Source organism: Lissotriton helveticus, chromosome 6 (assembly GCF_964261635.1).
Source record: "Lissotriton helveticus chromosome 6, aLisHel1.1, whole genome shotgun sequence".
In the NCBI taxonomy this organism is placed as follows: Eukaryota; Metazoa; Chordata; class Amphibia; order Caudata; family Salamandridae; genus Lissotriton; species Lissotriton helveticus.
In genome coordinates, this window is record NC_136067.1 from 896,477,389 (window position 1) to 896,490,860 (window position 13,472).

The 13,472-nt window shown below is 53.9% G+C and overlaps 2 protein-coding genes across 12 annotated transcripts in view; one reads left to right on the plus strand and one right to left on the minus strand.

Moving 5' to 3' along the window:
• LOC144763179 (uncharacterized) overlaps positions 1-13,472 on the minus strand; it is a 500,850-nt gene that overhangs the window by 316,885 nt on the left and 170,493 nt on the right. For 10 of the 11 annotated variants that reach the window (XR_013596177.1, XR_013596172.1, XR_013596175.1 and 7 more), the window contains exon 2: positions 12,892-12,969. The exons of the other annotated variant lie outside the window; for it this stretch is intronic. Coding sequence is in view for 3 of the 10 variants with exons in the window: in XM_078648525.1 (XP_078504651.1) it covers positions 12,892-12,969 (78 nt within the window). In the remaining 7 variants the exon portion in view is untranslated. The remainder of the gene's footprint in view (positions 1-12,891; positions 12,970-13,472) is intronic. 11 annotated transcript variants of the gene reach the window in all.
• Positions 1-13,472, plus strand: part of LOC144763178 (amine sulfotransferase-like) — a 314,863-nt gene that overhangs the window by 90,563 nt on the left and 210,828 nt on the right. The gene's annotated exons all lie outside the window — the stretch shown is intronic.

A 13,472-nucleotide genomic window follows, 5' to 3' on the forward strand; every position in this document is an offset into this window, starting at 1 on the left:
TTTTGAAAGTGGAAGGCACGGGCATGTGTATGTTGTTTGACTCAGAAGCAAGGTACCCTGGGCCATAATAATGCAGGCCAATAAGAACACAAGTTTGTTTCAGTCATTTATAATACCTTTGGCATATAGGGGAAAACGCTAATATTAAAAGGGTACTTTATCAGAAATATGGAACACAGAGGAAGAGTCACTGCTTGTCAATATATATGTATCCCTAAAAAGGGAAAGTAAAAAAACATTTAAGATGTTAAAGGGCTATGTGCTTGAAAGCCTATTTTAGGAAAAACGCCCAACCACTGGCCTGTAACATTAGGGCAGTGCCCAACATGGTAAATGAAGCGAAGCAGAAAGAGCTGAGTATGTTTTAACCAGAGAAAATAATAGAGAAGGTAGAAGAGACAGATTAATTGACTCCTGTTGTTGCAATGCACAAACTCAGAGGTGATGTAAGACTTTGTATCGACGTGTTAGAATCACACATATATAGTGGATAGACACCCACTACTAAACAACAAAGAAATGATGATATTGTTTCAGAGTGCTAGAAAGTTTTCAATGCTTGACTTGTCAGTAGTGTATCATTAAGTCAAGTTAGATGAAGAGTTAAAAAAATCTTACTGCATTATCACTTAATGTGGTACTTTCAGATACTTATGAATGCCATGTGGGTTCATATTTGGAGCCTCTGTATTCTCTAGATATATGGAGAATATTTATATAAGTGGGGTTAAGGGTTACCAGGATGCCATATTCGTTTTTGATTCCACCATCATAAAAAATTAAGAATATGTCATATAATTATTGAACATTTATTGAATGGGATTTGCAAAAATCACATAATTTGTAATTTTGTAACTTGGCAGCATTTTGAGAGAATGGTGTATAATTTCCCATAATTATACCAAATGCAAAACCCGCATTTAAGGCTATACCTTAGTCTAAAATGTGTCCTTGCCTTCATTGTGAATACAAGGACAGCTTCCACATAAAAAAATTGCTAAAAAACACAAGCACAGTGAACAACAACTGCTTGTGTTTATTTTTATTCTCAATGAAGAGGTGTGCTAATAATACATTTTTATGGTGAATAGCATGTAATTACGTTGCATATCAGTGTACGTTTGGAAATCACAACTAAAATTACCAACATTATGTAACAATATGCTTATGTAATGGAAGTACAGTATTAAACAGATTGACAATATACTCTTGTGGAAGTAGGAAAGTACAATTTGATTGTGACAAAATATCTTAGTTGTGTCGCAATGTCACCAGTCAAGGAAAAAAAAATGATTTGTAAATTAGTGAGGACCACAGAAAAACTCCCTACTCCAACAGCAGAAGAACTAGTGTATTCATAACTTTGCTGACTAAAATAAAGACATGAGAACGTTCTTAAGAAAGATGTGAAGGTCATATGGATTCTAGAGTGTGATAAAGGCTTTTCAGACATAAAAAATATTTGCTACATGCTCCTGGTCTTCGTGGAACTGAACCTAAGGCTTATCAATGATAATACTCGAAACTATGAAAAGATTGGGTGCAAGTTCTGTTGAAAATGAAAAAGGTGTTATGCCTATTTTGTATTGTTTAAAGATATCATATTGAAGGTACTCTGTCATAGAGAACATTTAAAACATTCATTAGGGGATTATAAATTTATGTTGAAGACAGACCACAAGATGCTCAAAAAGGTGTTCACAAACAAAGGAATTGACTGTGTAAGAACTAGGATATGTAAGTGGGTTGTCGATGCCTAGGAATTTCATTTTGAGGTCATGTACTTTCTGGGTCAAAGAATAGTGTGGCTGAGTGTCTTTCAACTCTGGTTGTCACATGGGGCCATATGTATTAGGCCGTTTTTGAACCGCAAAGGACAAAATTCGCAGAATTTCGGCCTTTGCGACTCGCAAATGGCCGTTTTGCATGTTTTGGAATGTATGAAACATTCCCAAAATAAGGATTTGCAAACTTGTGCAATTCCTTATTTTTCCATAGCATTTAGGAAATCGCAAATTTGCGATTCCTTAAATGCTATTTATGTAGCAATTTTGGCTTGCGAATTTTGTTTAGGAATTCGCAAATTACCACCAACTTTTAGTTGATGGTAACTTGCGAATTCTTCCAGAAATGCACAATTTGGCATTTTTAAAGATGGCATGTGAAGCACACACATGCCCATGGGGCATGGGTACTCACAAACTTTCTCTCGGGGGCCAAATTTACAGTGTGGTTTGTGGCCGAGGGCCGCACCGGTGGGGGCAGGGTCAGAGGGGGAGGGGGCGGGGCTAAAAGAAAACTTGTGACCATGAGGTTGCACACAGGTCCCTGCAGCAGATGCCTTCATCCACTGAGCCACCAGACCTAGCATACATACATCTCTCTCTCCCTCCTGCCCTCCCTCTCCATCTATCTCTCTCTCCCTCCTGTCCTCCCTCTCCCTCCTGCCCTCCCTCCTGCCCTCTCTCTCCCTCCTGCCCTCCCTCTCCCTCCTGCCCTCTCTCTCCCTCCTGCCCTCTCTCTCTCCCTCCTGCCCTCCCTCTCCCTCCTGCCCTCTCTCTCCCTCCTGCCGTCTCTCCTACCCTCCCTCTCCCTCCCTCCCTCTCCCTCCTGCCCTCCCTCTCCCTCCTGCCCTCTCTCTCCCTCCTGCCCTCCCTCCTGCCCTCTCTCTCCCTCCCTCTCCCTCCTGCCCTCTCTCTCCCTCCTGCCCTCTCTCTCTCCCTGCTGCCCTCTCTCTCTCTCCCTCCTGCCCCCCCTCCTGCCCTCTCTCTCCCTCCTGCCCTCCCTCCTGCCCTCTCTCACCCTCTCTCTCCCTCCTGCCCTCCCTCTCTCTCTCCCTCCTGCCCTCCCTCCTGCCCTCTCCCTCCCTCTCCCTCCTGCCCTCCCTCTCCCTCTCCCTCCTGCCCTCTCTCTCTCCCACCTGCCCTCCCTCCTGCCCTCTCTCCCTCCCTCTCCCTCCAACCCTCCCTTTCCCTCCCTCCTGCCCTCCCTCTCCCTCCTGCCCCCCCTCTCCCTCCCGCCCTCCCTCTCTCTCTCCCTCCCGCCCTCTCTCTCTCCCTCCTGCCCTCCCTCTCTCTCTCCCTCCTGCCCTCCCTCTCTCTCTCCCTCCTGCTCTCCCTCCTGCCCTCCCTCTCCATCTCTTTCCATCCAGCCCTCCCTCTCCCTCCTGCCCCCCTCTCCCTCCCGCCCTCCCTCTCTCTCTCCCTCCTGCCCTCCCTCTCCCTCCCTCCTGCCCTCCCGCTCTCTCTCCCTCCTGCCCTCCCTCTCCCTCCTGCCCCCCCTCTCTCTCTCCCTCCTGCCCTCCCTCTCCTGCCCTCCCTCTCCATCTCTTTCCATCCAGCCCTCCCTCTCCCTCCTGCCCTCCCTCCTGCCCTCTCTCTCCCTCCTGCCCTTTCTCTCTCCCTCCTGCCCTCCCTCCTGCCCTCTCTCACCCTCTCACTCCCTCCTGCCCTCCCTCTCCCTCCCTCCTGCCCTCCCTCTCCCTCCTTCCTGCCCTCCCTCTCTCTCTCCTGCCCTCCCTCTCTCTCCCTCCTGCCCTCCCTCCTGCCCTCTCTCTCCCTCCTGCCCTCCTTCCTGCCCTCTCTCACCCTCTCTCCCCCTCCTGCCCTCCCTCTCTCTCTCCCTCCTGCCCTCTCTCTCCCTCCTGCCCTCTCTCTCCCTCCTGCCCTCCCTCCTGCCCTCTCTCTCCCTCCTGCCCTCCCTCTCTCTCCCCATCCTGCCCTCCCTCCTGCCCTCTCTCCCTCCTGCCCTCTCTCTCCCACCCTCTCCCTCTCCCTCTTTCCCTCTCTCTCCCCCTCCTGCCCTCCCTCTCCCTCCTGCCCTCTCTCTCCCTCCTGCCGTCTCTCCTGCCCTCCCTCTCCCTCCCTCCCTCTCCCTCCTGCCCTCCCTCTCCCTCCTGCCCTCTCTCTCCCTCCTGCCCTCTCTCTCCCTCCCTCCCTCTCCCTCCTGCCCTCTCTCTCCCTCCTGCCCTCTCTCTCTCCCTCCTGCCCTCTCTCTCTCTCCCTCCTGCCCTCCCTCCTGCCCTCTCTCTCCCTCCTGCCCTCCCTCCTGCCCTCTCTCACCCTCTCTCTCCCTCCTGCCTTCCCTCTCTCTCTCCCTCCTGCCCTCCCTCCTGCCCTCTCCCTCCCTCTCCCTCCTGCCCTCCCTCTCCCTCTCCCTCCTGCCCTCTCTCTCTCCCACCTGCCCTCCCTCCTGCCCTCTCTCCCTCCCTCTCCCTCCCTCCCTCTCCCTCCAACCCTCCCTCCTGCCCTCCCTCTCCCTCCTGCCCCCCCTCTCCCTCCCGCCCTCCCTCTCTCTCCCTCCCGCCCTCCCTCTCTCTCTCCCTCCTGCCCTCCCTCTCCCTCCCTCCTGCCCTCCCTCTCTCTCTCCCTCCTACCCTCCCTCTCTCTCTCCCTCCTGCTCTCCCTCCTGCCCTCCCTCTCCATCTCTTTCCATCCAGCCCTCCCTCTCCCTCCTGCCCTCCCTCTCCCTCCTGCCCCCCTCTCCCTCCCGCCCTCCCTCTCTCTCTCCCTCCTGCCCTCCCTCTCCCTCCCTCCTGCCCTCCCGCTCTCTCTCCCTCCTGCCCTCCCTCTCCCTCCTGCCCCCCCTCTCTCTCTCCCTCCTGCCCTCCCTCTTCTGCCCTCCCTCTCCATCTCTTTCCATCCAGCCCTCCCTCTCCCTCCTGCCCTCCCTCCTGCCCTCTCTCTCCCTCCTGCCCTTTCTCTCTCCCTCCTGCCCTCCCTCCTGCCCTCTCTCATCCTCTCACTCCCTCCTGCCCTCCCTCTCCCTCCCTCCTGCCCTCCCTCTCCCTCCTTCCTGCCCTCCCTCTCTCTCTCCTGCCCTCCCTCTCTCTCCCTCCTGCCCTCCCTCCTGCCCTCTCTCTCCCTCCTGCCCTCCTTCCTGCCCTCTCTCACCCTCTCTCCCCCTCCTGCCCTCCCTCTCTCTCTCCCTCCTGCCCTCTCTCTCCCTCCTGCCCTCTCTCTCCCTCCTGCCCTCCCTCCTGCCCTCTCTCTCCCTCCTGCCCTCCCTCTCTCTCCCCCTCCTGCCCTCCCTCCTGCCCTCTCTCCCTCCTGCCCTCTCTCTCCCACCCTCTCCCTCTCCCTCTTGCCCTCTCTCTCCCCCTCCTGCCCTCCCTCCTGCCCTCTCTCTCCCTCCCTCTCCCTCCTGCCCTCCCTCTCCCTCCCTCCTGCCCTCCCTCTCTCTCTCCCTCCTGCCCTCCCTCTCCCTCCTGCCCTCCCTCTCCCTCCTGCCCTCCCTCTCTCTCCCCCTCCTGCCCTCCCTCTCCATCTCTTTCCATCCAGCCCTCCCTCTCCCTCCTGCCCTCCCTCCTGCCCTCCCTCCTGCCCTCCCTCCTGCCCTCTCTCTCTCCCTCCTGCCCTCTCTCTCTCCCTCCTGCCCTCCCTCTCCCTCCTGCCCTCTCTCTCTCCCTCCTGCCCTCTCTCTCCCTCCTGCCCTCTCTCCCTCCTGCCCTCCCTCTCCCTCCTGCCCTCCCTCCTGCCCTCCCTCTCCCTCCCTCCTGCCCTCCCTCTCTCTCTCCCTCCTGCCCTCCCTCTCCCTCCTGCCCTCCCTCTTCATCTCTTTCCATCCAGCCCTCCCTCTCCCTCCTGTCCTCCCTCTCCCTCCCTCCTGCCCTCCCTCTCTTTCTCCCTCCTGCCCTCCCTCTCCCTCCCTCCTGCCCTCCCTCTCTCTCTCCCTCCTGCCCTCCCTCTCTCTCTCCCTCCTGCTCTCCCTCCTGCCCTCCCTCTCCATCTCTTTCCATCCAGCCCTCCCTCTCCCTCCTGCCCTCCCTCTCCCTCCTGCCCCCCTCTCCCTCCCGCCCTCCCTCTCTCTCTCCCTCCTGCCCTCCCTCTCCCTCCCTCCTGCCCTCCCGCTCTCTCTCCCTCCTGCCCTCCCTCTCCCTCCTGCCCCCCTCTCTCTCTCCCTCCTGCCCTCCCTCTCCTGCCCTCCCTCTCCATCTCTTTCCATCCAGCCCTCCCTCTCCCTCCAGCCCTCCCTCCTGCCCTCTCTCTCCCTCCTGCCCTTTCTCTCTCCCTCCTGCCCTCCCTCCTGCCCTCTCTCACCCTCTCACTCCCTCCTGCCCTCCCTCTCCCTCCCTCCTGCCCTCCCTCTCCCTCCTTCCTGCCCTCCCTCTCTCTCTCCTGCCCTCCCTCTCTCTCCCTCCTGCCCTCCCTCCTGCCCTCTCTCTCCCTCCTGCCCTCCTTCCTGCCCTCTCTCACCCTCTCTCCCCCTCCTGCCCTCCCTCTCTCTCTCCCTCCTGCCCTCTCTCTCCCTCCTGCCCTCTATCTCCCCCCTGCCCTCCCTCCTGCCCTCTCTCTCCCTCCTGCCCTCCCTCTCTCTCCCCCTCCTGCCCTCCCTCCTGCCCTCTCTCCCTCCTGCCCTCTCTCTCCCACCCTCTCCCTCTCCCTCTTGCCCTCTCTCTCCCCCTCCTGCCCTCCCTCCTGCCCTCTCTCTCCCTCCCTCTCCCTCCTGCCCTCCCTCTCCCTCCCTCCTGCCCTCCCTCTCTCTCTCCCTCCTGCCCTCCCTCTCCCTCCTGCCCTCCCTCTCCCTCCTGCCCTCCCTCTCTCTCTCCCTCCTGCCCTCCCTCTCCATCTCTTTCCATCCAGCCCTCCCTCTCCCTCCTGCCCTCCCTCCTGCCCTCCCTCCTGCCCTCCTTCTCCCTCCTGCCCTCTCTCTCTCCCTCCTGCCCTCTCTCTCTCCCTCCTGCCCTCCCTCTCCCTCCTGCCCTCTCTCTCTCCCTCCTGCCCTCTCTCTCCCTCCTGCCCTCTCTCCCTCCTGCCCTCTCTCTCTCTCCCTCCTGCCCTGCCTCTCCCTCCTGCCCTCCCTCTCCCTCCTGCCCTCCCTCCTGCCCTCTCTCACCCTCTCTCTCCCTCCTGCCCTCCCTCTCCCTCCCTCCTGCCCTCCCTCTCCCTCCCTCTCCCTCTCCCTCCCTCCTGCCCTCCCTCTCCCTCCTGCCCTCCCTCCTGCCCTCCCTCTCCCTCCCTCCTGCCCTCCCTCTCTCTCTCCCTCCTGCCCTCCCTCTCCCTCCTGCCCTCCCTCTTCATCTCTTTCCATCCAGCCCTCCCTCTCCCTCCTGTCCTCCCTCTCCCTCCCTCCTGCCCTCCCTCTCTTTCTCCCTCCTGCCCTCCCTCTCCTTCCCTCCTGCCCTCCCTCTCTCTCTCCCTCCTGCCCTCCCTCTCTCTCTCCCTCCTGCTCTCCCTCCTGCCCTCCCTCTCCATCTCTTTCCATCCAGCCCTCCCTCTCCCTCCTGCCCTCCCTCTCCCTCCTGCCCCCCTCTCCCTCCCGCCCTCCCTCTCTCTCTCCCTCCTGCCCTCCCTCTCCCTCCCTCCTGCCCTCCCGCTCTCTCTCCCTCCTGCCCTCCCTCTCCCTCCTGCCCCCCCTCTCTCTCTCCCTCCTGCCCTCCCTCTCCTGCCCTCCCTCTCCATCTCTTTCCATCCAGCCCTCCCTCTCCCTCCTTCCCTCCCTCCTGCCCTCTCTCTCCCTCCTGCCCTTTCTCTCTCCCTCCTGCCCTCCCTCCTGCCCTCTCTCACCCTCTCACTCCCTCCTGCCCTCCCTCTCCCTCCCTCCTGCCCTCCCTCTCCCTCCTTCCTGCCCTCCCTCTCTCTCTCCTGCCCTCCCTCTCTCTCCCTCCTGCCCTCCCTCCTGCCCTCTCTCTCCCTCCTGCCCTCCTTCCTGCCCTCTCTCACCCTCTCTCCCCCTCCTGCCCTCCCTCTCTCTCTCCCTCCTGCCCTCTCTCTCCCTCCTGCCCTCTCTCTCCCTCCTGCCCTCCCTCCTGCCCTCTCTCTCCCTCCTGCCCTCCCTCTCTCTCCCACTCCTGCCCTCCCTCCTGCCCTCTCTCCCTCCTGCCCTCTCTCTCCCACCCTCTCCCTCTCCCTCTTGCCCTCTCTCTCCCCCTCCTGCCCTCCCTCCTGCCCTCTCTCTCCCTCCCTCTCCCTCCTGCCCTCCCTCTCCCTCCCTCCTGCCCTCCCTCTCTCTCTCCCTCCTGCCCTCCCTCTCCCTCCTGCCCTCCCTCTCCCTCCTGCCCTCCCTCTCTCTCTCCCTCCTGCCCTCCCTCTCCATCTCTTTCCATCCAGCCCTCCCTCTCCCTCCTGCCCTCCCTCCTGCCCTCCCTCCTGCCCTCCCTCCTGCCCTCCTTCTCCCTCCTGCCCTCTCTCTCTCCCTCCTGCCCTCTCTCTCTCCCTCCTGCCCTCCCTCTCCCTCCTGCCCTCTCTCTCTCCCTCCTGCCCTCTCTCTCCCTCCTGCCCTCTCTCCCTCCTGCCCTCTCTCTCTCTCCCTCCTGCCCTGCCTCTCCCTCCTGCCCCCCCTCTCCCTCCTGCCCTCCCTCCTGCCCTCTCTCACCCTCTCTCTCCCTCCTGCCCTCCCTCTCCCTCCCTCCTGCCCTCCCTCTCCCTCCCTCTCCCTCTCCCTCCCTCCTGCCCTCCCTCCTGCCCTCCCTCTCCCTCCCTCCTGCCCTCCCTCTCTCTCTCCCTCCTGCCCTCCCTCTCCCTCCTGCCCTCCCTCTTCATCTCTTTCCATCCAGCCCTCCCTCTCCCTCCTGTCCTCCCTCTCCCTCCCTCTCTCTCTCCCTCCTGCTCTCCCTCCTGCCCTCCCTCTCCCTCTCCATCTCTTTCCATCAAGCCCTCCCTCTCCCTCCTGCCCTCCCCCTCCCTCCCTTCTGCCCTCTCTCTCTCTCTCTCCCTCCTGACCTCCCTCTCCCTCCTGCCCTCCCTCTCCATCTCTTTCCTTCCAGCCCGCCCTCTCCCTCCTGCCCTCCCTCTCCCTCCCCCTCTGTCATCTCACTGTGTGTGTGTCAGTCTGTGTCAGCCTTCAGCCCGGGCTGAGACAGCTTCTTCAGCGCGCACACACAGAAAGATCCCTATCTGGCAAGAAGTTTCTCATGACTTTAAAATGCAGTTTGCGCGCACCCTTCTGATAATTACAGGAGTGTCCACGCGAATGTGAGTGAATGGACACCGCATCAGGGTCATTAAAGGGGGGGGGGGCAGAGAGACAGCAGTCCATCAGTCGCACCAAAGTACTTAGCAGGTCTTTAAAAGACCATTTACATATTATTGAGGCTTTGTTGTAGCACCCCTGCCTCTCCACCCTGACAATCATCTCGCCCGGCCCCACAGAGCAGAGGCTTTGTCGCATTTCACCTCTTAGCGCCCCTGCATCTCCACTCTGCTCTGTGGGGGCCGGGGGAGCAGTGATTGTCAGAGTGGAGATGCAGGGGCGCTAAGAGGTGAAATACAACAAAGCCTCTGCTCTGTAGGGGCCGGGGAGCGGTGATTATCAAAGTCTCCGAGTCAAGCACTGCTGCGGCGGTGTTTGCCAACACTAATAAATTATTTTTTTAAGCACAGGTACGATTGTCTCGAAGGTCGGCGGGCCGCCAAGGAAAGCTTGCCGGGCCGCATGCGGCCCGTGGGCCGTACTATGAGTACCCCTGCCATAGGGCATGTATGTGCGCCATATGCACACACATGTTCTTTTCAGGGGTGCAGCAGGGTGTCTTTGAGACACCCCTGCACCCTTGCAATAATTCTCAAATTCGCAATTTGAGAATTATTTTGCATTCATTCCTATGGGCCTCCTGGCCCATAGGAATGCATTGGAAATTATTCCTTAATTGCGAATTCGCAAATAAGGAAGCTTAAGGAATCGCAAATAAAAAGCGATTTTGTTCATAAATACCATTTTGCAATTCCTAAATAGCGATTCCTTAAAATTCGCTATTTAGGAAATGCAAAATAGTTTGATGATACATATGGCCCATGGTGAGAAGAGCATTCATGATGATGAGAGACGTCCAATGTATGTGTGATAAAGGAAAGAACAATTAAAGAAAAAGTATGAAAAATACATTTCTCAAAGGGCGATGTGTGTAAGAATTGTTGAGAAATATATGGTGTGGATGGGCGAAAATGGACAGCATAAGTACTAAGTGCAAGAAACTTTGGGAGCCAAAGATCAATTATCTGATGGGCTACTTTTTTGAGGGACCAGACTAATATCACAGAGTGTTTTGAATTAAACTATCTCCAAAACCAAAGGAGACTGGGGTACAGCTACTGGTAGCCAGGTATTGATGTGCAGATGGAAAGAGCTACCATGGAGTGCAAGAATGTGTGAATAGCAATAAAATACACAAGCCCAGGGAAAAATGAGTGATGGCAAAGAGGCTACCAAGTCAACTGTGGGAGGATGTAGCATTAGACATTGGGGAGCCATTATATGGAACAAACAATTAACAGTATATATTTGTTTGGCTGATATATGCGCCATATTCGTGGTAGTATGCCTAACTAGCTATGAGCGTGAAAGCAAAGCCCATGATTAGATTTCTATATGAGATGTTCAGCAGAAAAGCAACCATGGCACAATGTTAACAGACCTCTGTACTAGGTATAATAATAGGGTGCTGAAACCATGGAATGTACCAATTCGAATGGGAAAAATTGCAGAGAACATGATAATATTTCATTGGTATTTTCAGGCAAAGGAGGTCTAACATACAATTAAGTCCAGCATCCATCCATACTAATATAATAAAGAGAGAGCCCAAACCTTTGAGGCGGGTAATCTCAGGAACCACAGCACCAATCACAACACCCAATACAGCGTTGGAAAGGGCAGCTGCAGCAGAAGGACATAGGCTATGCAGACGCCCACCATATATATTTAAAAGATAAAAGAACCGTGCCAGCAAAGTAGTCCCTTGTGGGCGTGTCTGCGTTGTGCTGTGGGCGTGTGCTGGGGACGTGACAAGTGCTGGGGCATATTGTACGTTCCGCCCTTCATGCCATGTCTCATATCGTGTGCTAATCCCACCCTGCTCCCTTTAAATACCCCTGCACCCCATAATCATAACCCACCCTTACTCCTTAAAACACCCCAAAACCCTTAAACACTAACCCATCTTAACCCTATAAATATACCCTGTAGCCCAAAACCCAAACCTATCCCTAAACCCTAAAAATACCCCTGTATCCCGAAACCCAAACCTAGCCCTGAACCCTATAAATACCCCTGTACGTCAAACCCAAACCTACCCCTGAACCCTAAAAATACCCCTGTACCCCAAACCCAAACCTAGCCCTGAACCCTAAAAATACCACTGTACCCCAAAACCCAACCCTACCCCTGAACCCTAAAAATACCCATGTACCCCAAAACCCAAACCTAGCACTGAACCCTAAAATAACCCTGTACCCCAAAACCCAAACCTACCCCTCAACCCTAAAATACCCCTGTACCCCAAAACCCAAACCTAGTCCTGAACCCTAAAATTACCCCTGTACCCCAAAACCCAAACCTAGCCCTGAACCCTTAAAATACCCCTGTAACCCCAAAACCCAAACCTAACCCTGAACCCTAAAAATACCCCTATACCCCAAAACACAAACCTAGCCCTCAACCCTAAAAATACCCCTGTACCCCAAAACCCATACCTATCCCTAAACCCTAAAACTACCCCTGTACCCCATAACCCAAAACTATATCTGAACCCTTAAAATACCCAAACACCCCAAAACATATACCTCAGTACCCCAAAACATATACCCCTTTACCCATACTTACCTAATCCAAACATTTAAAAAAACCATGCTTTTACCATTCATGCATTTACAACGAATTTCGTTGTAAATGTATGCGGGTAAAATCATATAAAATGTAATGCCATGCGTTAGAAATGGCATTGCGGAGGCATGGTACTATCGTAATGAAAGTATGCGGAGTGATGGTATGCGGAAAGAAAGTTGCGGAATAATGGGTGTTTACCCTCCCCCGGTAAGTACATTGGTGGCACGGCGGCCCACATCTCCAGCAACATACTCATATTTTTTCACCACCCATTTGAAAAATGCACAGGTCTCTCTCATTGATGGCCAGCACCAACATACACTTTTAGACACACCTTCCGCCACAAGTTCGAGAATTGCGAACTTTAGAGCTGGGGAGCTACATTTGAATCTCGGCATCAGCTCAACATCCTGTGATTCCAGGCAAATCGCTTTGTCTCCCCGTGCCTACCACAAATGAATGTGTTCTTCTGTAATGTAAATTGTGCTCATGACATGTTGTCGAGTTCGCGCTATATAATATTGCAAGGAAAAATAAAGTAGGGAAACTCGAGTTCAAACACTACTGAACGCGCACTCTTAAGTGCATCAGCAGTGCACTGTGAATCGGAGCGTTTTACAGGCCTGTCACAGATAAGAAATGCTATCAAAACGAAATCCTACAAAACAATATACTACTGGCCGGCAGCAATTCATACCCGGACAACGTCGGGACGGGCTGCTAGTAGATAAATAAAAGGAGTGGTGACATAAATACAGAACATGTTATATAGAGAGAAATGGAGGAGAACAAAGTGAGAGAGAGGAACAGTTATATGCAACCAGGTATACTCATGTAAAGGTTGGTGATACAGTAAAGATTAAGAACACTTTGCACAAAGATGGTTGTTAGTAATACTCCAGACCAATGAGAGTAGTGATTTCCAGGATGTGGAATAAGATCAGGGTGGTTGTGGTGATGAGAAGTGAGACTAGATTTTCCAGGAGGGACATGTTCCAAGGGAGGGACAGAGAGAGTGGTCAGACGTATCCTCTCGGAAGAGAATATGTGAGAATCAAGGGACAAGGAACAGTGAGAGAGATATAATTTACCTTTCATCAGTCAATAAAATGAGATAGACTAGGCCAAGGCTTTGCTTTAGTGGGGATAAGAGTTGTTAATGTATTAGTGAGGCTGTGTGCAGTATCATGATATTGTGGAATTTGTTATGTATTAGTGTTCTGTAACTCATGTGGTGCACTCAGTGTTTACCAACCTTGGAATGTACAGTTATGAATCTTTCAATGAATTTGGAGAGGTGAAGTGCTGAGGTAATGATAGAAGAGTCATTTGCTGATGAAATAAACATACATTTGAATCTCCCGAATGCTGCAGATGGGTCTCTATTTCATCTGTTCTTTCTACACAAACATGTATTGCCATGGCATGCTAGAAGAAAAAGAAACAATCATTGGTAAATATAATAGGTTATTTTTTGTTCTCTTAGCTTGGTGAGCAGGTTTGCAATATAAGTTACTGAAACTTCATAAAAGTATTATGACTTGTTTATTGAGAAAGACAATACATTGTGCAGTAACTGGTGGTAATATAAAGTAAGGCTACTAGGTGAAGGGCAGAGGATTTGACTAAAATGAAAAGCAGTTCACAGCCTTCTCCAAATAAAAATGTGGGAAACATGATTTACTACAGTTGTAATTTAGGAGGTGGAAAGGGGCATCGTAGAAACTACGAGAAGATGAGTTAAAAGGCGTTGGAGAAAAAAAAATTCAACAGCTCACAAGCACTCGTGAAATGCGTGCTGACACAAGGAGATTAAATTAAAAGTATCAGACAAACCGAAAAATGCAGCTGAAAAACACGCAAAACATAGAAAGTCCTAATGAAATATCTACACCGTCTGTGAACTTCTTACCTAATATAGAGTGAAGGCG